Source organism: Brachionichthys hirsutus, chromosome 19 (genome assembly GCF_040956055.1).
Source record: "Brachionichthys hirsutus isolate HB-005 chromosome 19, CSIRO-AGI_Bhir_v1, whole genome shotgun sequence".
In the NCBI taxonomy this organism is placed as follows: domain Eukaryota; kingdom Metazoa; phylum Chordata; class Actinopteri; order Lophiiformes; family Brachionichthyidae; genus Brachionichthys; species Brachionichthys hirsutus.
The window spans coordinates 7,578,403-7,605,339 of NC_090915.1; the positions used below are offsets into that span (position 1 = coordinate 7,578,403).

General features: G+C 43.1%; 1 protein-coding gene across 1 annotated transcript; it reads left to right on the forward strand.

The window, feature by feature from the left end:
* The first annotated feature begins 866 nt into the window (after positions 1-866).
* Positions 867-26,344, forward strand: rai14 (retinoic acid induced 14). Its single transcript, XM_068752928.1, has 20 exons — positions 867-902; positions 13,431-13,561; positions 14,501-14,589; positions 14,927-14,991; positions 15,338-15,395; positions 16,116-16,186; positions 19,191-19,297; positions 19,519-19,694; positions 20,279-20,304; positions 20,653-20,739; positions 20,995-21,084; positions 22,206-22,331; positions 22,888-22,989; positions 23,844-24,554; positions 24,666-25,147; positions 25,313-25,481; positions 25,570-25,737; positions 25,865-26,023; positions 26,110-26,175; positions 26,258-26,344. Exons 1-20 carry the CDS (start codon positions 867-869, stop codon positions 26,342-26,344), a joined length of 3,006 nt encoding a protein of 1,001 aa, XP_068609029.1.
* Positions 26,345-26,937: the final 593 nt, after the last annotated feature.

Genomic DNA, 26,937 nt, shown 5'->3' on the forward strand with positions numbered 1-26,937 from the left:
TCCCTTCAGCTCCACCGGCGGCCCGTCGTTTCCTTCACCGGCGCGGTGGCTCGCCTGCTTTCGGTTCCAGCCCCCCCCCCCTAACAGAACCGGGTAAGCGTGTCCGGTCATTTCATATCTTTCACGCTCGTAGCGTCGTTAGTTGTTTTTTTTTTAACGAGGAGCTCTGAACCGTTTTCTTTTTAAAAGTAATCCGCGCGTCAAAGTAATCCGTGCGTCAAAGTAACGCAGCTCAAACGCGACCCGTCTGATTGTAACGCCCTTTGTTTACACTGATTTTACAACGATCCGCGTCTCCTGCGGAACGAGCTGCAGATTCAACCATGTTCGTGCGTTCTTTACAAGCTTTGCGTTGTTTGAGGCGCAGACGCGCGCAATGCGCCGAAGCGCTAACGGACTGAAGTAAACTTCACCGTCTGGCAGCAGTGGTTCGAGTGTTAGTATTTTAATCCGATCATTTTAATCCGATCAGGGGTTCACAGCAAATATCGATCGATTTGGACTCGAGTCGAGACGTGGCTGTCCTCGATGCACCCCTCCTCTATCTGCCCACAAAATGTTCAGAAGCAAGTTTGAATACTTTTTTTCATCTTAATGAATGCATAAACATTTTGTTACTCCATCCATAGCATAAAGGCTCAAATGTCTTGCATATATGCAGACACAGGGTGTAATAATAACAATGGACTAATAATCATGACTAAAAAAAAACATTACTTGTAGAAGTGCAGTCACATTTGTTGTAGAAAGTATTGCGTTGTATCTCAGAATAGAAACTAAATTTAAATTTAAATTTAAACAACCGCTTTATTTCCACAGCCTTAGTCTGAGCGATCGAGGGAGAGCCTGCATGGACCAGACTGAACATGAAGAGCCTTAAAGCCAAGTTCAGGAAAACTGATGTAAGTACTGTAGCAGATGCTCATGACTGTGACGTGTGTGTGTGTGTGTGTGTGTGCATGTAACCACTGGAGCACGCGTGTGCGTCTGCAAAGCGGAGCCTGTGGGCTGCAGCAGTTGGGCATCAGCAGAACTGGGAGATGCTATTCTACTATTTAACAAAAATAAATAGCTTGGAAAAGTACAATAATGATATCGGTGTGATCAATCTAAGGCTTCCTCCAGACTCTAGGAAACCGTTTAAAGTAAGTCATGCCCAAATTCACATGACATGTCGTCTGCTATAATCGAGGGTGCGATGAAATGAGACCTTAAAAACGGGCTCGTGAGAATGAGAAACCGTGATTCTTGGTGGTTTCTGCCTGCCGTACTGCAGGAAGTGAGGCGTCTCCACGGCGACTGACTCGTTTATTGCCACAATGACTGTAATGTCACAGAGCCATAAGCCAGACAGGGAAAAATCTGGAGGGTTGCAGGACGAGTGGGATACGTTATAACGAGTTCTGGGAGTGTCAGAAATACATAACTTCTCAAATGGGGCGGGAGGGGAAGATGACAAAATGAGACACGCTCTGTAGAGAGAGAGAGAGAGAGAGAGAGAGAGACACTGTCCCACAGAGGAAGAATTGGAGCACGCATTCCCGATAGCGATGCATTTATGCCGTCATGAATACGAGAGGCCGGTGGAGATTCACCTAAAGATCACCGAAAACATTCAATCATGCCTTTTTGTTCATAAGGAATGCAGATGAAGGCAGTGAAAACAGGAAGGTAACGGATTTCCCCGTGTCTGATATATCTTTGACAACCTGCAATTTCACCATCAGCCCACAGCTTGATATTGGTGAATTATTAAAAAAAATCACGAAGCTATGCAGGGAGAGTACAATGGTGCCCATTGTTCGAGAAATCGTGAGTCCAGCTTTGGGCTACCGGGTCACGGTTCCTCCTTGGTGTGTAAAAGGGAGGAAGCCGTCTCACCTTTTCTGGGGGCGGGGGGGGGGTTCCTATCAAACCCAAAAGATTTGTTTTCTGTGGCTGTTTCTGAGAACGCTGGCCTGCGCTGAAATAGTCTGTCGTAGGAGGCACGAGGGAAGGAGAGCGGCTGATGTGGACGTTGCTTAGAAACACAGCTGAAGTCGATGCTTATGCAGCCCCCCCTCCCCCCCCCCGCAGATCTATTGATTGGGTGTCTGAACATTTTTAGATTTTCATTTAATAAAATAATAAATCATTCTTTTGATAAATGCGTAATGTTTGACGCTGTTTGGATAAATGGAACTAAAATGAGTTATAGGATGGTTGCCCGATTGAGATGATCTGAAATGACCACAGTTTATGCTGCATATTAGCGTCGCTTTCATTCATCCGCATGCTTCCATCGCTATCTCCATGTCGTTTCCCACCTCTTGGTGCTTCGGTAGCGTTCAGGACATCGTCTTCAGCCAGAATTAAAGTACCGTATTTGCACCACCGATCGAAGGATCGAAGCCGGACGCCGCAGCGTCACTTTGGGAACTTTGGGAGAACTTAAGTCAAATTAAAGAAAGGTGAATTTGCACCGGAGAGGAAGCACCGCATATAATAAACGGGAATCAACTGATCCAACGGACAAATATAGGTTTAATTAAAGCTTTCAAATAAGAGTCTCAAAATGTATGTTTCAATAAGTTCTTCTTGATGAGGCTTGTTGGTGTTATTACACTGTTATTACATTTACAACAACCATTAATACTATGATAAAATGGAAAATGTAATCTTTCATCCCAATTATTTGTTTGAGTTAACGATCCACTAGCGAGCCCCTGCAGACGCGCTCATTTTCACACCGTGATCTCCTGGGAAAAAATGCTATCAACTTAGCGAACACATGGTGATTACAATTAATGGACATGATTATGATTAGAAAAGCGCGTTTATCCTCTGAGCCAATGGCCATTCCTTTTTCTTTTTTTTTTTTTTATAGAATTCCAGAACAGCCTTAGTAGACAGAAAATATCTCCTTGCTTCTATTTTAGGCACTTTGTCAGTCAGAGATTACCCAGGAATGCTTCCCCAAATCCGCCCCCTCCATTTTTAAAAAACAAATGCCTCTTTAAATAGCTTTTCGATGAAGCGCAGCCATTTCCAGATATTGTGTGATGAAGTGTGTTTTACTGTTAAATCTTTCCTGGATGCATCACTTTGAGGTTCCTCCTCCAGCCCAGGGAACTGAAAGCATCAGGCAGCCAAAGTCTGACTCAAACACCTCCTCAACACGAGGCCTAAATAAGGTAGAAGTATTCTTGGAGGGGATCAGATGAATTATTCTTTACTGGAATATAATGCTGGCGGTATCGAGGCAAAAATGTCAACCTGAAAGTAAATCCATGGTTGTATGTTTTTAAACAAGGTTAATTTAGTTTTGATGATACTGCAGATTGTGTAATAGTCTGAAATAATAGCTCCCTAAGGATAAAAATAAGTTAATTCATTCATTCATCCTTTCATCTTCCTGACCGCTTTGTCCGCTGAATTACAAATGTTTTAATATTTAGAACTAATTTCAGTTTGATTCACTTACACAGCATGAACAGTGCCTTGTCGTCTGAACATTAAACTGAGTTTATAGTAATGAAGCAGGAGATAAGCAACACGTAACTCCAGATTGTCCTTCACACCATTAGCTCATGAAAGAGTCCTTTGATCAGCATAAGGGCATTCGCTGTACTTTGCACCTTGCATCATTTAGGGATCTTAATCCCTAATCTTTTCAATCAGATTATTTGGTTTTCTTTCGTGTCTTGTCTTTTTTCTCTTCAGGGCTGCACATTGAGAACCACATGAGTTTTCTTTTAATATAATCCAGAGTAATAGTTGTAGTGTGACATGTTTGAGTTCCTTTATTTTGCAGATTATTTCACATTCCACATCATCATAGTGTGTTTGTGTTGTTTTTTTTGCACTCCATGCTTCTTGATAAACGAAATAAAACATTTTATCTATCTTTACATTGACTGAAAAATAGAGACTATTTAAGCCTCGAGGATTAGTTTGTCGTCTTGCCTTTCCTGCACTTGAGATGTTGTTATATTGATTTGACTGCTGTGCCAGATTATGCCAGCTACAGAACTGATCTATAGTATAGATGAGAAGGAGAACTTGATTATCAGTGTGTACCTCATTTTACAGAAAGACAAAGGTGCAGAGTGTAAAGTTTGTCATCAGTATGCAGTGAAATAGAAGCAGCACTGTCGATGCAGCTTCAAATCTATTTCCGCCTTTTAAATATGACAAAAAACTGTTTTATTCAGGGAATAATTGTTGTGTGCAGCTGCAGAAATGACATGCAGTCTATCTTAAAACAGCAGTGCAGACTCAGACTCACGGTGAACACGCTGGACGACGAAGCAGTGTGAAAATGCTTCCTATTGTCAAGGCGCTGTGTCTGGTGTGCAGGATGAATAAGAGGAATTCACACTTGTCCTGGAATGTTTGCTTGCTTCTCTGCTGGACTCTGTGTCCGTTTGTCTGTCTCTGCCTGACACAGCTTTGCAAAATGTCATCCGCATTTTGGATTATTTGCAAATCATTTGGTTTCAGCCTGTTTTGCCCCCCAAAAAGTACGTTTAATGAAGGGGGTTGTGTGTCAGCATCGTTTAAGACGAGCAGACAGTGTAATCTGGGAATTGACCTTTCTGTGACACGCCCGGTCCAGTCGTGCAATAAGCAGAGCTGACAGGCCTCCCTGGATACCGATAGAATGAAACTATCCACTGTGATATATTCTTGCACCATGAAAGTCACGTGTAATCTTTACACTAACAGTAAAATGCTGCAAAAAAAATAATAATTATATAACGTCAAAAACATTACATATATGAAAAGTCATTGATTTATAACTAGTTAACTTTATTTATTAAGCACTTTAAAACAACCGCAGCAATTCAATTAAAACATAAATAAGTGGAACCAATAATGGAAACACAAGTAAATAATGTGACATTATTAGTCTTAGAAACCTTAATTAAGTGTCCGAGTCTGTCAACCTTTTGAGAAAACGTTTATGACTGTGCCCCCCCCCCCCCCCCCCAAATGAGTTCATTAGCCGTGCTCTCAGGCCTTATTACCACCCTCAAGCCCTTTACTCAGAGACTGTTGCTTTGTACACAAACAAACAAACAAACACAAAGACAGGCCCCGTTACCTCTGTTTCGTGGCAGTTCTTAGCTTGTTGTTTGATTGTTAGCAGGATTGTTGTTGTCGTATTTGGTGTGGATTTAGATGAAAGGCGTCGATCCAGAATTTCTTCACCACTTTCTTTAACAATGCAAGATTCAGCAAATACAACAGAACCAATTGCCCCCGAGGTTTGGAGAGGGGTGGTGCATGATCCGGACATGCTTTACCCTCGAAGGTGTGTGTTGTGCAGAGTAATATGTGTATTCTTGGTTCTGGTATTAAACAGTCACTCCGGCCTTCCTACTATCACACTCGATAACCCTGCTCCCCTTGCTGCTCGGCTAAGCAGGATTAGTCAGGGCTTTCTCTCACACACACACTCAGACAGACACACACATGCTTTGACATCCCTTTGACCAGTATCCATAGTGTATGTGCAGACACACACACACAGCCTCCCCCTTAATCATTCCAGTCTCTCTGTTTCTAATTCATGTGTGGATTATCCTGTCTCCTGTGTCTCCACACATCTGGTTCATGGCTTCAGCCAGGCCGACCTGCACGACGCTGGAGAATGAACTCCACATCTCCTGTGTGCTGTCGTTTATTACAATACACAGAATCGGAATTTATCCGTGTAAATATGGAAGGAATGGAGCTCGTCTTATCTGGGGTTACGGAATGTCTTTGCTGTGCCAACTGGAGCACAACTGCCAAAAAAAAAAAAACAGAAAGAAAAGTAATACAGAAAGTAATTGGTAGTATGATCATTCCTGAAAATCACACGGACTGATCTGGAGGCGGTGCCGCCGGCCTTTAACATCCGCCGGGGATCATCTCGGTGGTGCAGGACAGCCGGTTCTGGTTCTGATGCCCATTCGTTATTCGTGCTACCGTTTGCTATACGCTGCTCCATTGGCCCCCGTTGGTATTTGGCTGTTGCTGCAACCGTTCCCAGTATGCTGAAGGTTCTCTAATGACTTTGACCACCAGGAATTTACTTTACAATGTGAAAATCACAGACTTGAACTAATTACGGAACGGAATGGCAGAGACAAAAAATGACTTGTTTATAAAGCAGGAACTGCCCAGGGGATCTCTTTATCCCGTATCGTCTGTGTACATGAACTGCAGACAGCCCGTCCCGGTAAAAGCAGCTGGGTGTGATCTCGTCTGTGTCCATGCATGTGTTTGCACGCTCATTTTTGTGTGGGTGAGTGCTTGTGCAATGCGCACGGCCGCGTTGTTGTCTGGTGTGGGTGCGTGAGGACCTTTGTCCTGATGCGCAGTGGTTTTCTCTTGCTTCACGTGCACGCTTTTGTTCTGTGCTTACGGATGTGCATCTGGTGGACGATGAGACGCTGCCTCATTACGTCTGTGGACATGGTTCAGGATTGTAGACTAAGAACTAGAGACTGGAGATTATGGTGTACAGCTAAGAGAAATAAAAAATGACCCTGTGCAGGAGGAGCAGTCCCCCCCCCCCCAACGGCAGGTTGGAGCAGATGGGATGTTTTGTTTGGTCTCTGTAGGACAACTGGAACAATATTCATACTGGGGGATGGAGGGTTAGTTCCCCTGAGAACATTCCTTCATCGGAGACGCTTGACATTGTCCTGATTGATCTTCCATTCTTGCAAATGTCTGTGGGTTGTCCTCACTTCGTTGTCGCGATATGAAGTGTTTGGAGATCAATAGTTTCATACGTAGAACATGCTTATTGTAGAAATGCTGTCTTTGAGTTGAACAGAACAGTCGGTCCATTCTCCCCCTCGTGCACCGACTCATGTCTGTGTGTTGGCGTGTATTAACTACCGACGAGAGTTAGCCATTTCTTTTTGTCTCTGCTCCACAGACATGACGAGCAGCAGCCCACCATGAAGACACTGGTTGCTTTCCAAGTCCTGCAGTGTTTATTTATAGCGCAGGAAAAGCTACTTGTGTCAGAAGGAAGTGTCACACTAAAGTTTTTTTACTGGCGCCCATAAACGATCTATGAAATACTGTAAGTACATTCCGTGAAAATAGCTCATGTGTCATTCTTTCATCTTCTTGGAAGGTGGCAATCTACAAAGAAAGCACAGTTTACATGATCTATCATCTGCTTTTCCGTCTTTGCTTGTACACGTGTAACATCTGTCAACAAGCTTGTGGGTACAGTTTTTTTTTTTTCCCAGTTTGGAGCTTCGCTGTGGCCTCGTCGTGTTCCTGTAATTAGAGCCGTTGTTTATGAGAGTACTTGGAAAGGTAATTAGATAATTATAGAGGTCACGGAGAAATCTGAGTTTATTAAGATCTGTCAAGTAAACTGAAAAGAGGGCGAAGGCGGGGCGGATCAGTGAACTGACGATATAAGTATGTTCCTCCTCTGTAAAGGCTTATAGAGATAGAGATACCAGAAACAAACCATTCAGGGTGTGGATGCATAAAGGTGTGCAGCTCTGTCGTCATTGTTCTCTGAGATGTTGCGTTTTGGTTCTTTAATCGCTTCAACCAAGTCGCATGTTTTTGGAGGTGAGAGGAAACCGTGAGAAAAGCCACGCACAGATAGGATTGGAACCCGGTATCTTGTTGCTGTGACGCGACAGCGCTGACCACTACGCCACCGTGCCACCATCATCATAATATAATACTGTAAATGAAATGCCAAAAAAATGGTTTTATTAAACCACGGCAACCCGAGGGCGGTGACTCGAGGCTACTTTAGCCGCTGCTACCGTAACACACCACAGTCTGTACGATCCAACGCGGGTGAGTGGCATTGTGGGTTATATTTTTGAGGAGGAAAACTGTGCATTGAAAACATCTCTGTGCTCCGGTGAGTTCGATCATGCAGTAAAGTCTTGAGTCTGTCAACGTAGAAGCTACAGGACGCTAAACTGCTCTGATGATCACACCGAAGTTCACTTTAAAGTCTTAGTGGGAGGAGGTTGGCGCTAATAGCGTCGTGGTTTCCATGTTACAGAGTTTCCAACGGAGAAAAATGCTCTTACAATGTGAATTGGTCTCATTACCCAGATTGGGCAGTATTGTGAAATGCATCGGTCATAATGAGACCAAGCAGCTGGTCTGTGTTTAGCTCTGTCGACTAACTCTTATTCTGGGTTGAGTTTCAGGGTCTCGGGACTGTTTGGTGTGTGTGTGTGTGTGTGTGTGTGTGTGTGTGTGTGGTTCAAAGTAAGCAGTTTCAGCTGTGTGTTCCAGAGAATGGATGCATTGTTGAGGATATTTGAGCGTCTGCTTTGCCCGATAAGGGATGCGATGTTAATCGCCACTAGTGATCAAAGTACAGACATATTGTTGTCCGTTTCTGTCTTTCCTTCCCTGTTTCTTCCTGTTCATCCATCGTTTTCTTTCTGTATTGTCCTATTCTGTCCATCCTCTCTCTCAAGCAATGAATAGTCCTGTAATGCATGCAGACCTGTCTGTCTGTCTGGCCATCCGTCTGTCTCAACACTTCAGTCTCACGTTTCCTGATCGTTGGCCAGATCACGTGAAATTTTCAACCCATGCAATAAAAGTGATTGTGGCAGCAGTGCTTTTAAAAACACCTCCATCCATCACAGGGCATCTGGAAAAGCTATTCCTGGGCATCTAAGGACGTTTGTTTTGGATATATCGTACTAGTTGTTTTAGTTCCTAGGAATGGATTTGTTTAAAAAGAGTTTCCTTTTGTTTCAGGCAAATGGCACACACTCAGAAAGTTAAAGTACAACAAACATTTTAGTGAATCTCATCAACAACATCATAAATGTTATTTTACTTAAGGCATCCTGAAGTAAATATTTTCTTCTCTTGTGCTCCACTTGTTCTTAATGGTGCAAATCTAAACGCAGAATGTGATGGAGGAATTGCTGCGGCCGATCTCAGTTTGTTTTTCCTGCAGAGAACTGAAGAAGTTCAGACGAGGAGAAAACCAAACTCTCTGAGCCAAGAGAAACATTCGGCTAATAAACAGACACAAACATTTGATGAGCATTGGTTTCCTTTCCACTTTTGTTCTACAGTAAAGCTGTGGGAATGAATCAATATTTGATATAGAAATGAACATATAAGACCACATGAGGAGGAGGAGGAGGCACAAAGACAGAAGAAAAGACGGAATAACTCATTAAAAATATAAAACAACACTGCGTACAGATTTATGCAAATCCAGTATCGCTTTATCTGTTTTCTTCTCTCAGCATGTCTCTACCAATCAATTAATTCCTTTCTCTTTGCCTTACCCCTTTGCCTCTCTCCCCCCCTGTTCTATTGCCCTTGTCCTTGGCAGCCAGTTTAAGGCCTGGACAAACAGGAAACTCTTAATGTTATCAGTCTACTCTTTGTGTGTCTTAATGAATGTCAGGCAAAAGACAGAGCGGGAACAAACACGACTGTCCACACCCTGATCCCACTGTAAACACACTGAACAGAAGAAATAGAAATGGAGGGAAGACCTGAGAGAGAAGCAGACGGACAGAGGGGAAACTGGAAAGGAAATGACATGCCTTTCACTTCCTGGTGCCAAACACAAAACCACGCCGGCCTCCCTGGATTATAATCTAAGGATTAGCAACCCATGATTTGTTGCCAGTGCTAAATGCACGCTTTCCAGTGTGAGCCGATGTCGGCTAATCCTATTTAGTGCATGCAGATATGATCTGAAGTCATGTGGAGTTTATGTGGTGGGAACCTTCAGCTGTCTTTTTGCAGTATTGTGTACATGCACTCTACTCGTGGGGGCTGTAACTGATACGCTTCGCTGATTGTTGATCCTCAACATAGCCGCTGGTTTATTCTAACCCACTGTAGGTCTGAAGGTTTGGCGCCGTTTGGCCACAACAGCCCAGTTATGTTTTTGTGCATCGATATTCTCTTGTGTTTTCAAGTTGTAGTTCAGAACCTATTTTTCTGACTTGAAGCGAAGTCCTTGCAGCCGCTTGCCACCACATTCCCTTTAGTCTTTAAGTACCACGTTTGCAGCTATTTTACGGTGGGATGAACATTTTCATCTTGCCTTCATTTCCTACACAGCAAGAGCTTCAAATGTTTTCTTCTCCCAATGCTTTCAAATGATCCAATCAGGGACTACGATAGATTTCAATCCTTCTCTGTGAGCTAATGGCGAGGCCCACCTCATGGTTTCTCACAATAATTATTAGTGGTAGTAGAATCTAATGTCTGCGTCTAACAATCCTCCCTGGATTCATCAGAATGCAGTAATTACAGAGCAATTTCAAAATGACAGTTTATGGCAAACCTCCCTGAGAAAACTGTCTCTGTACAGTTCTTTGAAGTGCTGAGACTAAACAGCATTTATGAAAAACGGTATTTTACACTGCTGTTTTTAAGATGGATCTCTTTTGTTGGTGCTGTGGTCATGGCGAGTGCACGCGATTATTTCTTCGGCCTCGCTGCAGTGACTCATTTTTGTATGTGGCCAAAACTGGAGCAGTGCATTCCGCTCCACTTGAATCTGTCCAATGCGATGTAGCCTGAAGCTCAGCGGAGATGGCCTTTCATTCTTTGTTTGGTCTATCTGACACGAGCGCCATTAGGCAGGATCGGACCCGCTGGACATAATAGAAGAGGCATTATTAGAATATATATTTTTAATCAGAATCTACCTGCCATGTTTTATAATTAATCGCTGAAAAGTTATTTATTACCGGTATACAAAGCCATGTTGATACATAAATTGTGCAGCTGATGAAGGGTTCCTTGAGTTCATTGGATGGTCTGTGGATCTTGCAAAAAAGGCTGCTAAACATGACTAAATTCTGATGCAAGGTAGTGTGTGGAAAAGTCATTCAACATTAGACATTAGAACGCGTATGCATTTAATAAAATTGATGATGGCTGATCGGCAGGAAACTGCTCCCAGCCTGCAGTTGTCCTTTAGGGCCTCCATCCAGGTGGATTTCTTCAGTAGCAGTAAAATGATCAAATGCAATGTAAAATGTTAATTAAGTCATGTTAAGCAACAACTCTTCAACACGGGACTGCTTCTGTTGTTGAAATTGTCACATTATAGGACTGGGTTTGTTTTACGGCCATTTCCGGATCACAAAGGTTCTCAATTACTGCGGGAGGCCCGCCCTTCCTTATGTCCACAGAGCATGATAAGAAGAGGTCTGTGCACAATGTTGAATTACATGCACAAACCGCTCTTGTAAAAGTAGCTCAACAGAAGCACAGAATGTGTGCATCTGTACGCATTTCTTTCTGCTAACTTCCTTCGGCTATGCCTTTATGTGCACACACCTTTTTCTTTTTAGTTCCTTTCGTCCTCTGCTGTTTTTCCCACTGTAGTATTGATCAATGCCTCTTTGAACAACACACACAGCCATGAGCCTTTTCATTGCAGCACACCAGGAGATGATGTGTGTGAAAACACGTCTTTACCACTACACCGTATATGGGATGTGTCATTTATAGCCTCAGTCGCTGCATCTCCTGCTGTGTTGTGTTACATTGAATGCCAGTCATAATGATGAATAGCTGCGTGTTCCACTTTCGTTTGCCTTCTCTAACCGCCATTCATTACTGGATCTTTATGAATGTTTTGACCCAGACACCAGGAAACCGTTCAGCAGAGGTGGTCATGACCCGGTTCTGTCCGGTTCTGTTGTGTGAAATAGATTCTCAAGTGTTCGTATTTCATGAAATATTTCTTATGATGTGTGTAAAGGGCAGTCCTCTGATGGAAACATAAAGCAAACAGCAGTAAACTCTTAAAGGATTATTACATTAGTGCTGTTTTTATACAAGTTTGTTTGTCTGTATGTATATATATTTTCTTGTATTTTGACTGAATACTCAATTAAACGTGTGCTGTAGAAAATACACATTTTGTGTAGAATACAAACCATCTGGAAAACCAATTCTTTTAATTCTATATAATTTTTTTTAGCTTATATTCAGCCTTTCTTGAAAAAGGGAATCGCCCATTAAAATGTTGCTCCATAGCGCCGCCAATGGTCAAACCATACGATCGTATAAACACAAGCAATTAAAGCAGAAATGCATAACTCGCAGCTATATGCTAGTTATGAAAACGTTTTCCGTGAGCTCAGCTGAGTCCCTTTATATCTGATCTGTTATTTCCAGTGTGCCGGAGATCTTTCTCATATTACACCACCTCTTAAATAGTATGTCACCTCCAGCTTCAAAGCATTGAAGGCCGGATCACAAGGAGTGTGTGTGTGTGTGTGCATCCTTTTACAACAGTTTTCCAAAGCTCCTTGCCCGAAAACCAAAAATATTTCCTCAGTCAAGGTCAGCGTTGACTTCACTTCCAGCTTTCAAAACAGTTTAATACATTTAATGTCCTCGCTGGTCCACGTTAATGAGTTTGTGTGTTTGGCTGCGGAGCTGCGTGGTCAGAAGGTTTTATATAGCCCTGCGTTTTTTCCACCAGCTGTGCAAAATGTATTGCAGCATTTGCCACAGAGGCTACGGCTACCATGTAACACCATGCTGGCTAATAGCTGTCTTAAAATAGGATACAGTTTGGCATCACGGGGAGTTATGGGGTCGGATCCTTATCACGGGTAGGTTAGTAGGCTATCAGGTCAAATCTCCAGTGCTGCATTCTGATGAAAGAACGCATTTGTCATTAATAGCAATGTTAGTTTCATGTAAATGTAGTTATTAAACTTGGCATTAAGCTTGTTTTCTTTCAGACTTAAACAGCTCCTCAGGCCTCCTCCGCTGTATTCTTAGACTTTAACAGTCTCTGCATGAGATCATGCATCAAAACTTTCCAAAAGCCAGCCTCGCTTTATCTGAGCAACTTGTCGGTGATAAAAAATGTGAGGCTATTTGATTTGTGTGTGCGTGTCAGGGAGCATGCCCACGTTGAATGTGTGTGTGTGTGTGTGTGTTAGCATTGTCTCCCACTGAATAATATTCTTCATATTAAAGGTATCTTTAGTAATGCGAACGCCAGCGTCTAATAATGTACACAGCGTCACCTCCACTGAACGTTTTGTCAGCAGGATTGCACAAAAACTACAAAACAGAATGTCATGAAATTTAGCAGGATGGATCTCTGCCCAGGATAGAGAGTTTTTGAGTGGTGTTAGGTAATATTTCCCTGTGACAGCTTGGGTTCTCCCCCCACAGTAGAAATATATTGCAATATTGATGAACTGGCAACTCTAAAATAGCCTGCCGCTGACAGAGCCTGCAGGGTTTGTCTCACTATCTGTCAAACCTCAGCATAGGGTGGGCCCCACTGGTCGCCCGGACGGATGGACGGATGGATGGACGGATGGATGGACGGTCTTCTGGTTATATACTGGTTGCGTTTAAAGCCAATATACTCTGTCTGTCTTCTCGTATTCGTCTCTTATTCTCTCCGTCTGAATTCCTTTCCCCTGTAGGTCAACGAGTGGAACAAAAATGACGAGCGCCTTCTTGCAGCGGTCGAGCATGGCGAGGCGGAGAAGGTGGCGGCGCTTCTTGCCAAGAAAGGTGCCAGCGCTGTAAAGCTCGACAACGAGGGAAAATCGCCGTAAGCGTCCTATTATCTGCTGAATAATGGAGGAAGCATTGCTATTTAACCCATTTATCAATGGAGAGAATTACCATCCGTATATTTTAGCTTGCCCTTTCATGTCTCTGCAGCTTTTCTGAACCAATGAAAATGACATCAGCACAGCCCAGTCTAAAAATACGGCTTTTCCCCGTTGTTCCCGTGTGCTGACATTTCCACCCATCCCTCCATCGTCCCGACATTCAGTGGTTTTAGCTTCTTGCCTCATCGATGCAGATGTCTGACAACACAGTGTGACCGCTCTTTTCTTTTTATTTCCTGAAACACAACACCAAAAGACAGGCAGAAGCGCATGCAGGTTCTCGTGTGCTGAAACAAACACAGGCTTTTATGTTTAATCAGAAGTTCACAGCCTTGGCCTTTCCTCTGTATGTTACCGGGACACAGAAACACACATGCAGATGCGTAGCCTTTTCAGATCACGATGAATGGGACTCAGTCCTTTCAGGGCCCACAAAGGAGGAGTTTACAGAATCTCTATGGTGATAAAACCTGATGGAAAGGCATGTGGGCATAGTTGCGAGTGTGTGGGAGTGTGTAGGAGTGTGTGTGAGTGTGTACCCTACACAAACACGTTTGGGGGGGGGACGTTGTGCATGTGGACAATTTTATTTTTTTCCTCTACACTGCTGAGCTGGAAGGCGGCTGTGCTGATTGCTGGCTCAGGTAAAGACTACAACTTGTGGTTTTGTGGTTTATGCTCTGAACCCCACCTGGAGAAAGAGAATTAAAATAATGAACTAAAACTTAATTAGAGGTTCTGTTGCCGCTGGTTAAGGCTAGGCTAACTCATGATATGGGACTTTAATTGTAGGTCTGACAACCATCTTTTCTACACCTTTATTGTGATTTGACAACGATCTACATTTCAATTCTGTGTCTTGGGTTTGTGTGCAGTCTTCATGTGGCAGCCGCACGAGGACAGACGGACTGTCTGTCTGTCATCCTGGCTCACGGAGCTGACCTGTCGGCCACTGATTCTGCAGGTTTGTACTGGAGTCATACGTATCAGTGGTGGAAAACGTGGACATTGTTTCAGGTGTTCTATTTTTCTGCACAAATTACAGTAAATTCCAGACTATCGAGCGCACCTGACTATAAGTCGCCGCCACTGAATTTAAAAATAAAACTATTCTGTACATATAAAGGACGCAGCTGTCTATAAGCTGCAGGTGTCAGATTCAGATTCAGAATAGTTTATTAATCCCAAAGGGAAATTGCATTCACGTAGTTTGCAGTTTCATTTTCACATAGACCTATTCTCTTCTTCTATACTCAGTCATTTAACCTAATGAATTAAAACTGTTCTTGATTTATGTTCAGGTTTCAATCCCTTACACCTGGCTGCCAAAAATAATCACATCGAGTGCTGCAAGAAGCTCATTCAGGTAAAGAGAGGCATCCAACTCTCAAAGGATTTATTGTGTGTGATGTGCTAAAATGACAAATTGCAATCAAGCATTTAAGGCCTTTAACGACGGAGCATCCAGCCACCCTGCAGGATTTCTTCTTGGATGCAGTTTTGTGCTTTGAGAGAAAACAGGAGCCTGAACCATTTTAAGAGACATTCTTAATCTAAATAAAATAAAACAAATATTCCTTTTGATTCCTAGAACTCAATGTTTAACACACCAAGCAATGAAATGTCAGACCCAAAAAAATAACTTCTCTTTCCTGCTCATAATTTATGTGTAGCGTTAATGTCCAGGTGGAATATGTCTCTGTTCCCTCCAGAGTAAATGTCCCATTGATGCCGCCGACAGCTCAGGAAGGACTGCTCTTCATCACGCTGGTGAGCGACTCGCGTGTCGAGAGCAAAGGGTACAAAAGTGCTTTGTTGGAGCTCAGTCTGCTTGGACAAGGATCTGGGAAAATATTTTGTCAGATGAAGCAGAAACTTGAAATTTATTGGATGAAATTATATTTGGGCTCAGGTGGTTTCACCTCAGTTTGTGTCGGTGAAAATGCCTCTTTAAAAATACCAACGACTGTGTTGTTTTTGAAGCAGTCGATTATTTTTATGCCTCTAAACAATTTGCTTTAATAATCTCTGCCTACACGAGCCGGCGAGACGCGCTTCACGGACACGCGCAAAGACGAGCAGGAGCGCTGCATCACCATCAAATCGACGTACGCAGAAGTGCGACGCGAAACCCGTGTCACTTTGTCACTTTGTCACTTTTTAATTTTGTGTATATATTTACTTTAAGTTGAATGAATGTGTGTTGTGTGCCTCGAGCTGGGACCTGAGTGCTGTTTTTTGTTCGTGCATGAGAGTGTATGAATGACATTAAAGATTTCTTGATTCTTGATTCTTGATTCTTGATTCTAACGACAAACCATACAGTTACCGTAATCCCATTATAAAACTTTACAGACATTACATTCAAGTTCTAACCATGTTATTTGTGATTAATTATGGTTTTTTTCATCATAAAGAAGGGATAAATTAAATTCAAGACCACACCGCAGTTGTTTTCTTTGTCTAACAGCGCTTGTATTTTATCCTCAGCTGCCAGTGGGAACATCCAGACCGTCCAGCTGCTCTGCGAACTCAAAGGTCCCACCGACCTGAAGGATGCAGTGCGTATTTCGTTTTTATTTTCCTGGCAGAATGAAGACCATAGAAATGACTTTCTACTAGAGAGGAATTTGTCTGCAGGTCAAGGATACTTCTTGCATTTATCTGCTGTCAAATATCTCTGTAGCTTTAATGGCGCCTTTTTACAAGTTTTAAAAGCATAAAGTCAAGTTGTCCAACAGCTGTAAACCTACGATATGAGAATCCTCATTAACCGACATTGCACGCATAAATATTGATTCATATTCAAAAGTCATATATATATGCACATACGCGTGAATGTGTGTGATGGACGGGGTCAGGGAACTGTGGGAACTCTGCTTGCAAGCCGCAGACATGTGGTCTCTATTGCAGTGAGGCTCGCTGCCTGTGCCTTTTAACCAGTGTGTGTATGTGTGTGTGTGTGTGTGTGTGTGTGTGGTTGTGCGTGCGTGCGTGTAAAAGAAACTGAACAGAGCCAGTTTATCTGCGTTTTATTAACCCACCACTTGGCAGTGTTGGAGAAACACAGACACACACATCTGTTAGCTCACACCTAAAGATCTTATGTTACTGTAAAATAGAATTTATCGCTGCCACATGCTTGTGACATGTATGTTTATGGCTTCATGATACCACCCTGATCCGCTGCCTGCAGGAATTTGGAGTCTAAAATATAGATTTTATGGTCGTATATTAGCCCATAGACCTCCTCATCATCAAAAGGTTCTAGATTGTTCTTGGTATCTTTATACACCAACCATGAAAAGTCAAAGTGAATCAGAGTTGGTGTGTATTTCTAACTGATTATTTAATCCATAAATGGAGTTTTAATGTTTACATTTAATCTTTTTTCCTGACCTCATTCTGGATCTGGAAGATAATTTACATGATAGTTCATATGCATTCATTTGGTAAGTGAAATGAATGCATATTTTAAAAGTTTTGATTTTTTGATAAAGCCTCCATTATAAGTAAATTGGAAAATCCAGATTTCTTTGTATCCAGATGGGTATCCGGATCGCTCTCAGAATTAAATGGGATCTAAGTTAGACCGAGACCCATCTTCAGATTTGTTTTCATCAAGATCCATCCAGCGTCAAAAAATATAACCTCCTTGGTGGGTGGAGGTAAAGAATGGAGCTTTAAAACAAATTTTAAAGCTCCATTTACTGCAATGATAACCAAAATTTCAAACTGATCCAGAATCCAGGATCTCTTCTGGATCATCACCAATATTTAATCATCTGTTCCTGGTAACATTCCCAAAATGTCCCATTAAGTCCCATTAAGATCCATCTGTAACCTTTTGAGTTACGTTGTTAAAAGACAAACAGACATATACATGCCGGCAAAAACATAATCCCCTTGGCAGAGGTAACAACAGCAATAGCGCTTTTACATCTGTGTTTTCAAAGCCCCTGACAGACACAGCATCTGTTACATTCTGAATTCTATTTTCCAGAGAAGAAGCAGTTCCCCAGAAACAGGCTGAGCAGAGACGACGGGGCTGATCAGGCCTTTAGCAGAGCTCAGAGGAACCCACAACATAGTTTTGTTCACTGTGGCATGTGGAAGCCGCAGCCTTGTAATATAAAACACAAAACTATGCTGACACACTTCACTGTTTCTTCATTTCTTTTGCTCTTTTACACTCAGACGTGGACATTTTATGCCTTCGTGTCACTAAGAGCAAATTGCATTTTGTCGTAACTCAAGAATTCATTGTGCTCATTATAATAAACTTTCGCACAACTAAATTTAAGAATATATAAAGTTGTAAATATAATAACAAATAATAAAGTTTTAATACAACTTAATATCCAAAATATTAACTGTGCCGTCATAACTTTCAAAATTTGCATCCGTCACCAAAGAATATGAAACGTATAAATAATTGATGGTCTGTTTTTGTTTCCTTCCACCATGAGCTCTTTGGCTTGAGCTAATATTTAGCTTCATTGATTACTGTTGCACCTCGTGATCCAGTCCTTCGTATTCTATGTCCATAAGTGAGGACAGCATACTGTTTGTCTCACTTCAAATGTGTCGAGTCCTTCAGTCTTCCTGGCATGTATCTCATGCTGTCTCTTTAATTTTGCAGTATAATCATTACTAATGACTATTCCCATAATTACCTCCGCCAAGGAGGTTGTGTTTTTACTGCCGTTTATCCGTCTGCCTGACTGTTAGCAAAATAACTCAAAAAGTTATAGATGGAAGTTGATGACATTTTCAGGAAACGTTGGGAATGTTACCAGGAATTTGGTGATGATCCAGAAGGGATCCGGAATTGTGGATCACTTTGAAACTTTCATTCAGTCAATGGAGCTTCAAAATGTGTTCCTCACCGAATTTTATCTGGATCGGATAAATAACTTCTAATCTAATAATGATATCAATGTGAATCCAGTTTCTAAAGTTTTTTTTTTTTATGGTTAAGGCATCTAATAATAGAGATAACATAAATGTAGGACAATAGCTTTTGGTGTATATCACAATATAGGGGGGCTGAGCTGCTCGGCGGAGGTCTGCGCTCGCAGAGTGCTTTTCTAGTTAAATATGTATTCCTTATCTGCTGTCAGAATATAATCTCAGTGAGGGTGATGTTGGCAGCAGAATGTGCTTGTTTATGTTACATTTAGGTCATGAATGAGTAAGGTTAGGTTCAATGTCTCGCTGGAGGCTTGGAAATGTCAGTCCTGGAGATGGATATGTACGTTTGGTCTGCCAACCTTTAGAACTGCAAATATATAATTTTGGGAATTTCCCAAAAGCTACTTTCTTCACAAAGTGGAACAACTTTTGGTTTTACTGTTTTTCTTCTCTGCTCTGGAATTCTCTCAGGAGACTTTTGCTTCTTTTTCACATGGATCTGACATTTCTCTCACTACACATTCTTTACGTCTAGGAGGCCCTCGTCATCACGTCACATAGGATGAGTTATGTAGCTGTGGGGTGTGTTTCCTGCACAGAATGATCGCAGGCATTTCTAATATTTGTAATGTCTTTTTTTTCCTCCCAAAGGACGGATTCACCCCGCTGCTGCTGTCTGCAAAACACGCTCATGCTGATGTGTGCAGAGCTTTGCTGGACTGTGGTGCTGAAATTAATGCCTGTGACAACAGCGGCAGGTAAAATAGTCATAATGATGATGCATTTTATTCATGGCACTCAAGGAAACATGACAGAACACAACAGTACAAGGCGTTTGTGAGGGAGAATGGCAGAGCTGGTAGATGAAGGTGGAAATATGCAGTGATATAACCGATACACGCCACGGAGTACTCATGTCCTCCGAAGACGGGTCAATGTATTGGTGATAAATACATATTTGTACATTTCCTTGCTGTAGGACAGGCTTGATGCTCGCCAGTGAATCAAACGCCGTCTCTGTCGTTGAAATCTTGGTCCAGCGTGGCGCAGTCCTGCCTGCTGTAGATCCACAAGGCCACGATGCCAAGCTGTCGGGCAACTCTGAGGTCACAACTGCCCTCTCTGCTGCCCTGGGCAGACAAATCTCAGGTAAGAGTCACGCAAATCCACATTAGGAAGGAGAGTAAGGAAGGACTGAGGCGGCAGAAGGCATTGTTACCTTCATTTATTTATGGAATCAAACACAAGCACATTTTTTGTCAATTCGATTTCCATTCTACAACTAAACTAAAATCTTAGTTTTGCATTTTTGAGTTAGAGACCCTTAAAATTATTTGTGTGTTCAAACAGTAGAAACATGGCTGCACAACATGGTCGCCTCCCCAGGAGATCCAATACAAGCGTCCTAATGCAGAAGCTGACATTATTAAATATAATCTAAGTTTAAACCTAGTCCTGTATTACCCCTAAAACTAATTGAACTTTAATGGTGAAAACCCACGAGGAGCTGGTTTTAGATCCGTGTCCCCCCACAGTGTCGTTCCACAGTGTCGTTCCACTGTGGTAGTTTAGTTCTGACTCGTTTTCCAAGTCAACACTGCCACCTGGAGGAATTCTCGCTTCATATTCACGTCATAAACTATTTTAAACTATGTTCTCTATGTCGTAAAAAAAACATTTGGAGAAACTAAATGACTACATCTGTTTGATTTGTTATTTTCCTTTTCTCCTTTAAACAGACACAAAGTCTCCTAGAAGTCCTCAGGTAAGACCAGTCTCATTATTCTAAACAATAAAAGTTAACAACCTGCAACAACCAATCGACTATTAATGGCAGTCAATAGTTTAAATCAGTTGTTAATGATGTAGTCTGATTCACAGCGGCAAAGAGCTAAAAATGATTAATGTTTGTTGTGTAGTTACATCTCATAGAATACAGTTTAGAATTAGCTTTTCTAATGTCTCGATATCAAATTTCTTCTTTTAGTTGCTTAAAAAAACCAAAAAAAAAACCTTAGCGCTCACTGATTGACTCAGCTTTTACTAACCAGCACCCCCAACCCCCCCTTTTTCTTCTTCTCGTTGCCTTTATTCTCTTTTGCTGGCGCCTCAGCATGATCAAGTAGCTAAGCTAAGTGATGAACGGATCACAACTCCCAAAAAACGAAAAGCACCTCCACCTCCTATTAGCCCACTGCAGGTAAACGCATGCCTCTCTACGTCGCTGTCGGCTTGTGTCAGTTCACCACTCTTTACATTAATGCCTGCAAGATGTCCATAAAATGGACAGTCAGACCTTTTGTTTACGTTATTTATTCATTTATTTTATGAATGTTTTCGCTTTGCTCGACTAGCAACGGGACGTCTTAAAACATTTTTAGTTCAGCAAAATAAATCTGGAAAAAATCAAAACAACTGAAACTAAAACATAATCCTGAATTCATTCTTTCTTCAGAGCTCTGGACATTCTTCTCCTTCGCCCATCGTCTCCACTGGGAACCCCGCATCCAACAGGAGTGACACTCCCAAAAGCTTCCACTACAAGGTAAAATAATGATTATCAGGCAATGTAAAAAGTGTGTCACGTTCAACAATGAGGGGTGACCTCCCAGGAAGCAGAGGCTTGGATTCACGGTAAATCAAGCGCTTACATAATGAATTCGAAGCTAACTGATTAGACAAAGACCTGAACTAAGGCGTCCCAATAATTAAACAAAATTACTGTGGGGAAAAACAACAACAACAACAACAACAACAAAGGAACCGGCTGACGTCCCAATCCTAAACCAACTCGAAACACAGCTAAAATAGCAGGAGGGTCTTATTGTGGTGGGCTGGCACCAGGAGAAACCCTAAACTAAAATACACAGCCAAAAAAACGAAGTAGCGACACAGCAATACTGATGGAAAAGAAGAAACAGGAGGTTTAAAGACAGATGTGATGAGTTGGAATGGCTGATCTGCCAGTTCGTCCACAGCTGCGGCTGAAAGAGAAATCACAGGGACAATGGGTTTAGATGGAGAATCCGACAAAGTCTCTACAGACAGGATCACAACATCCGTAATGGTGAGGTGCCCAGACAGGTTTGCTCCTGAGCCCCCCCACCCCCACCCCCCATGGGCTAGGACAGGGGTGGGCAAACGTTTTGACTCGCGGGCCACAATAGGTTCTAAAATTTGACAGAGGGGCCGGACCAAGAACAGATGGATGGAGTATTTGTGTGAGCTAATATAAATGACACATGAAAGCTATAGCATTAAAGGATTTGGCCTTTTACAGGTAGCATTACAGGGAAAAGGTCAAATGAATGAGCTTTAATTATAATAAAATTTAATTTAATGCTATAATTTGGACAAGTTTGGCGGGCCGGATTAAAAAGACCAACGGGCCGCATATGGCCCCCGGGCCTGGGTTTGCCCATGTCTGGGCTAGGATCATCACATGTAGCAGACAGCAAATCCTGAAAGGTGCATCTGAACCCAAATCAGGACCAAATCTGATTGCTCTTGAATCTCGGTCCAGAGGGAGACATGATCGTCACGTCTTCTGTGACCTTTGTCTTCTGCCTCTCACGTTTTACACTCTCTCTTCTCCTTGTCCATATTTTTCCCCTTTCCCCCTCCCATCCCTTTTTCCTACCACTCCTCCCCTTTCCCATTTTAAAGGAGGATGAAGTTCGAGGAACAGCGCTGAGAGAGGAGGTGGAGAAGCTCCACGAGGAGAGAAACATGTTGCTGGAGACAATCGGCGACCTGAAGCAGACGGTGACTTCGCCTGGATCGGATACAAAGGTGATTAACGACTGAGCAGTGCCGTGGCCAAGTGTTTCCATACGAGCAGGTCGGAAAGCAGATGTGGCGCCTGGAACAGAAGCCGAGATGGACTCAGAATTATGTTGGAAAAGCAGTAGTCGATCACAGGGCAGCAGATCCAGAGAAGTGTTATTGATATGTAATCATGTTGTAAATCAATCCGTTTAATCCAAATGCTTTTCCTAATTGCACGAAGAGACATCGAAATCTCTGCTGTTTGGTTCAGTTCGAATTCAACGGGCTGGTTATTCTGACCATAGCTTCATTTTCAACTGTGAATATTTAACAAGTTCTAGAAAGACTAATGGTTGTTAAAATTGTACATCAGAGTACCATAGTTAAATACTACACGACACTGACTACAGCCTCCTGTGTACTGCTGAACATTTTCACCTTGGGCATTCTTGAAGGAGGTCTAACCAAAGCTTCAGACGAGTCCCGACTCGCTTTGTTTTTCAGTAGGTAACTAGCTTTGCTTTAGCTTGTTCACGTAAATGTATGTGTGTTGAATGTGCGTCTGTGTGTGTATTGACAGGTGGAGCATAATTTAACGGCGTCTGCAGCTCTGGTTTCCACTCTTCAAGCCAAGATTACCGCTCTGACTTTAGAGAACCAGCAGCTCACTGGAAAGCTGAAGGTATGTAATCCTTTCATTCAGGCCCGTGGCTAAAAGCAGCGCTGGAATATAATAATAATGTTCAGTTGGTGCAAATCCCCATGAACGGGGATGTGGATTTACACGACAGCGTTAAAAGCATTTACAGCAAGTGATCCAGAAGAGATCCTGGATTCTGGATCACTTTGAGATTTCCATTAACAATGCGGTAAAATCTTTAATACCTGGGGAAACGGATCCAGTTGAAATCGGGGGGAAATGTCACAACAAAATGATTTAGTTTTTGGACCCATTCAATAATCTCTCTCTTATTACCTCCCTAAGGAGGTTCTGTTTCTGCTGCTTTCACCAAAACGCTGTGGAATTAGTAGTGAACAAACGGATTTGTTGTATCTTCAGAAGCTCTGGATCCAGATCCAGAAGAAACCACCATTACTGAAAGTGTGATTTTAGTGAATAACTTCTAATCTAATAATGATATTAATGTGAATCCAATTGTTAAAGGTTTGTTTTTATGGTTAAGGAATCTAAAAATAGAGATAAAATAAATGGAGGACAATAATTTTTGGTGGAGGTCTGTGCTCTCTGACTGCTTTTCTAGTCACAATTGAGTCGGTGTTTGTTCTGTGACTTTTTCTGGATTACAATAACTGTGTGTTGGACATATCATATAATATCAAGTACTGCATTAAAATTATGTCTAGTACTGTATTGTTGTTATTAGTAATACCAAATTAAAGAAGAAATTATTTATCAAATTAATAATTTTAAAGAAAAAGGATAAAAAAAAATTGAAGCAAGAAAAATAAAAGCGGGATTTGAAATATAATGATATTTAAGCTCTTTACTGTCCATCCCATCTCCTCATCTCATAGAGACATCCGTCCATCCAAGGAAACGAGGACGAGAGGGAGACTAGCCGTCCAAACAGCATGGCCTCCAACTCCTCCTTCCACTCTACCCAGGATGAGTTTGAGTCACAAGTCCCTCCCTCAAGCCATGCAGAAAAGCAAGATGGTCCAGGCAGTGTTTCTCTAAGGCAGGAGGAAGACGATGACAGAGGAGGAAGCATAGAGGAGATCAGACTGTTGAGACAGGCGTTAGAAAGTGTACAAGTTAAACTATTAGAAACCAGGAAGGAAAATCGCTCGCTTCAAGGGCAGCTGAGACTGGAGCGAAACAGGGAAAGAGAGGAGCAAGAAAGTGTGAGGGAGAAAGGAAGAGAGGAAGAGCTGATGGAGAGTCTGGCGGAGCTCCAGGCGAAGCTCACAGACACTCAGGAGAGATACCACCAGGCAGTGGAGGAGGTGGAGGACCTGACAGCCCAGGTGGGAAGGGGAGGAGGCGAGCCGATGGAGAAGCAGGAGGTCCAGAGGAGTGCATCATCCAAACTTCAACATGAAGTTCAACAGCTGAAAGCCCAGCTGGTCCAATCAGAATCTGAGCAAGAGCGGGACGCCGAACGACTCAGAGAGCTCGAAGAGATGTTGAAAAGGGTGGAGGAGGAACGACGAAGCGGAAAGGAGAAGGAGGAACAGAGGGAGGAGCTGTACAAAGAGGCGCAGGAGGAGATCAGGATGCTCCAGGTAGTCATGTCTTTTGTCTTCTGTCTGAGTGCTTTCTTCTGTTTCGCTTTCAATTCACTTTAACTCCTCATTTTTTACTTTGTCCCTCCTTTGCGCCTCGTTATTATACAGGAAGCCCTGAGGGGAACTGTTCCAGTTGAAGCTGCAGCCAAAGACTTCGTAGAAATGAAGGATGAACTGAACGAGGTCATTGATGGGCTTCAGCGCCGCCTGCTGGAACTCTCACACTCCTACAGTGACACTAAGGGTCATCTGAGCGCCGTGCAGAAACAGCTGACTGAAGCCCGAGCCGAGAGCGCGGCGGCGTCGTGCTCCTCCTCAGAGCAACAGCAGGGGCAGGTGCTGAACCTCAAGGTGGAGGAGCTGGAGGCGTCGCTGGCCGAGATGGAGAAGAAGCACTCGGCGGCGCTGGAGGAGGTTTCATTGCTGAAGCAGGAGGCGGAGGTGCAGGCAGAGAGCTCTGTGGCCCTCGCGGACCACACACAAGTGATGTCATCTCTCGGAAATGCCATCAAAGAATTGGAAAGTCGGTCGAAGGATCTGAAAGAGCAGCTGTACCAGAAAGCCTTGGACTTGGAGGCACTACAATGCAGGTGAGAGAGCGTACTGGTGTCCCGTGTTTGCTGGGTGCAGCTTTTTCTGCTTAAAACTACAGAACAAATGTGTGAAATTAGAATTGCAGTGGATGAATGAATGTACCCGAGCTATTTGTGCATCTACCACTAGGCGTCACTCTGTTGTTCTTGTGTCTCCTGCAGGCTAACAGATGTGAAAGATGACACGCCAGATGATTCGGTTTCCCGTGCGGAGCACGAGACGACATGTGAGCGGCTGGAGGGCGAAGTGAGCCACCTGACGCAGCTGCTCCAGGGGGCCCTCAGGAAGCAGGACGAGATGGCCCTGGGGGCAGCAGATGCATGGCAGAAGGTGAGGAGGCGGAGGAACACGAACAAAACAAGACCTAACAACTTTCAAATGGGGAATCTAAACAATCAAGCCCTCATTCCCACATCAGGCACGAGACAACTGTGCAGAGCGGGAGGCCCTGCAGGAGCTGGTTACATCAAAGGAGAAGGAGAACCAGGCGCTGACCTCGAGGCTGGCTGAAGCCCAGGATGCTGTGAGTCAGCTCAAGCAGCTGGTGGAGAATCATGTTGCCTCAGAAAGAGAGAAGAACAAGAGGGTGAGTAGGAAACTGGAAGCAACGGCAGAAGAACCGTCACTGTTTTCGCACCAACCCTTTACCAGTTAACCCAAACTAAACTAAAAATAAACAGCAAGCCTCCTCCCCCCCCCCCCCCCCATCTCAGATAGATGACTTATCACGAGAGGTGGGGAAGCTGAAGGACGCCTTAAACAGCCTGTCTCAGCTGTCCTACGGCTCCGGCTCGCCTTCCAAAAGACTGCAGCAGAGTCAGCAGCTGGAGACAATCCAGCAACAAGTCAAACAGCTCCAGTACCAGCTGGCTGTAAGAGACATCCAACACGCGTATTAGACGGAACACGCGCCATTTACCTCGTATGCAATTCACCTTTTTTTTTTTTTTCTGTGCAGGAGTCAAAGAAGCAGCATCACGAGACTGTGTCCGTCTACAGGATGCACCTGCTCTACGCCGCCCAGGTAGGCTCATTCCGTAGCCTCAACATAGTACTACAGAACACAAAATGTTTTTAGCGTTTTTAAATCAAACTGTTCCCTTCAGGGTCAGATGGACGAGGATGTGCAGAAAGCCTTAAAGCAGATCCTGATGATGTGCAAGATGCCAAGCCAAACCAAGGAGGCCTGCTGAGACGCACCGGACTGCGACAAACCTGAACTGCTGACATCCGCTAACCACATTGTCATCCCGTCCAAATTCACAAGATGCCTGCACTGCTCAGGAGGCAGCAAACGGCACGGTGCCCCCGGATACACCTCAAGTATTACTCAGAAATAGGTTTAGAGTATTGTGTTTGTTGCCTTCAGTGTCAGCCCGACTGTCTCACGTTGTTTTCTACCAAACGTGTATTTCCCGCACGTGTACACAAGCAGTGTGCAGTAATGTAAAATCACTTGCACTTTGACGTGTGGAAATACAATGAAAAGTTGGTTTGGTGTGTTTCTGTTACAACGCGCGCGCTCGGTTGGCGCCGCTCTTAATAGTGACTATTTTATGACGCCGTTTTTACTTATGAAATGTTCCACGATTGTCAACGTTGTCCCGACTCTCATTATTTGTGCCCTTTTAACAACGCACGTGACTTTGTTCAACGCCAGCCTGAAGATCACAAATAGTGTTTGGTTGCACTTCTATGAAGAAACATGCATGATAGCGTTTGTAATGCTTATTTTCCTATTAGCACAGAAGTGTACGAAAACGTATTTTACTGTGTTGCTTTACCA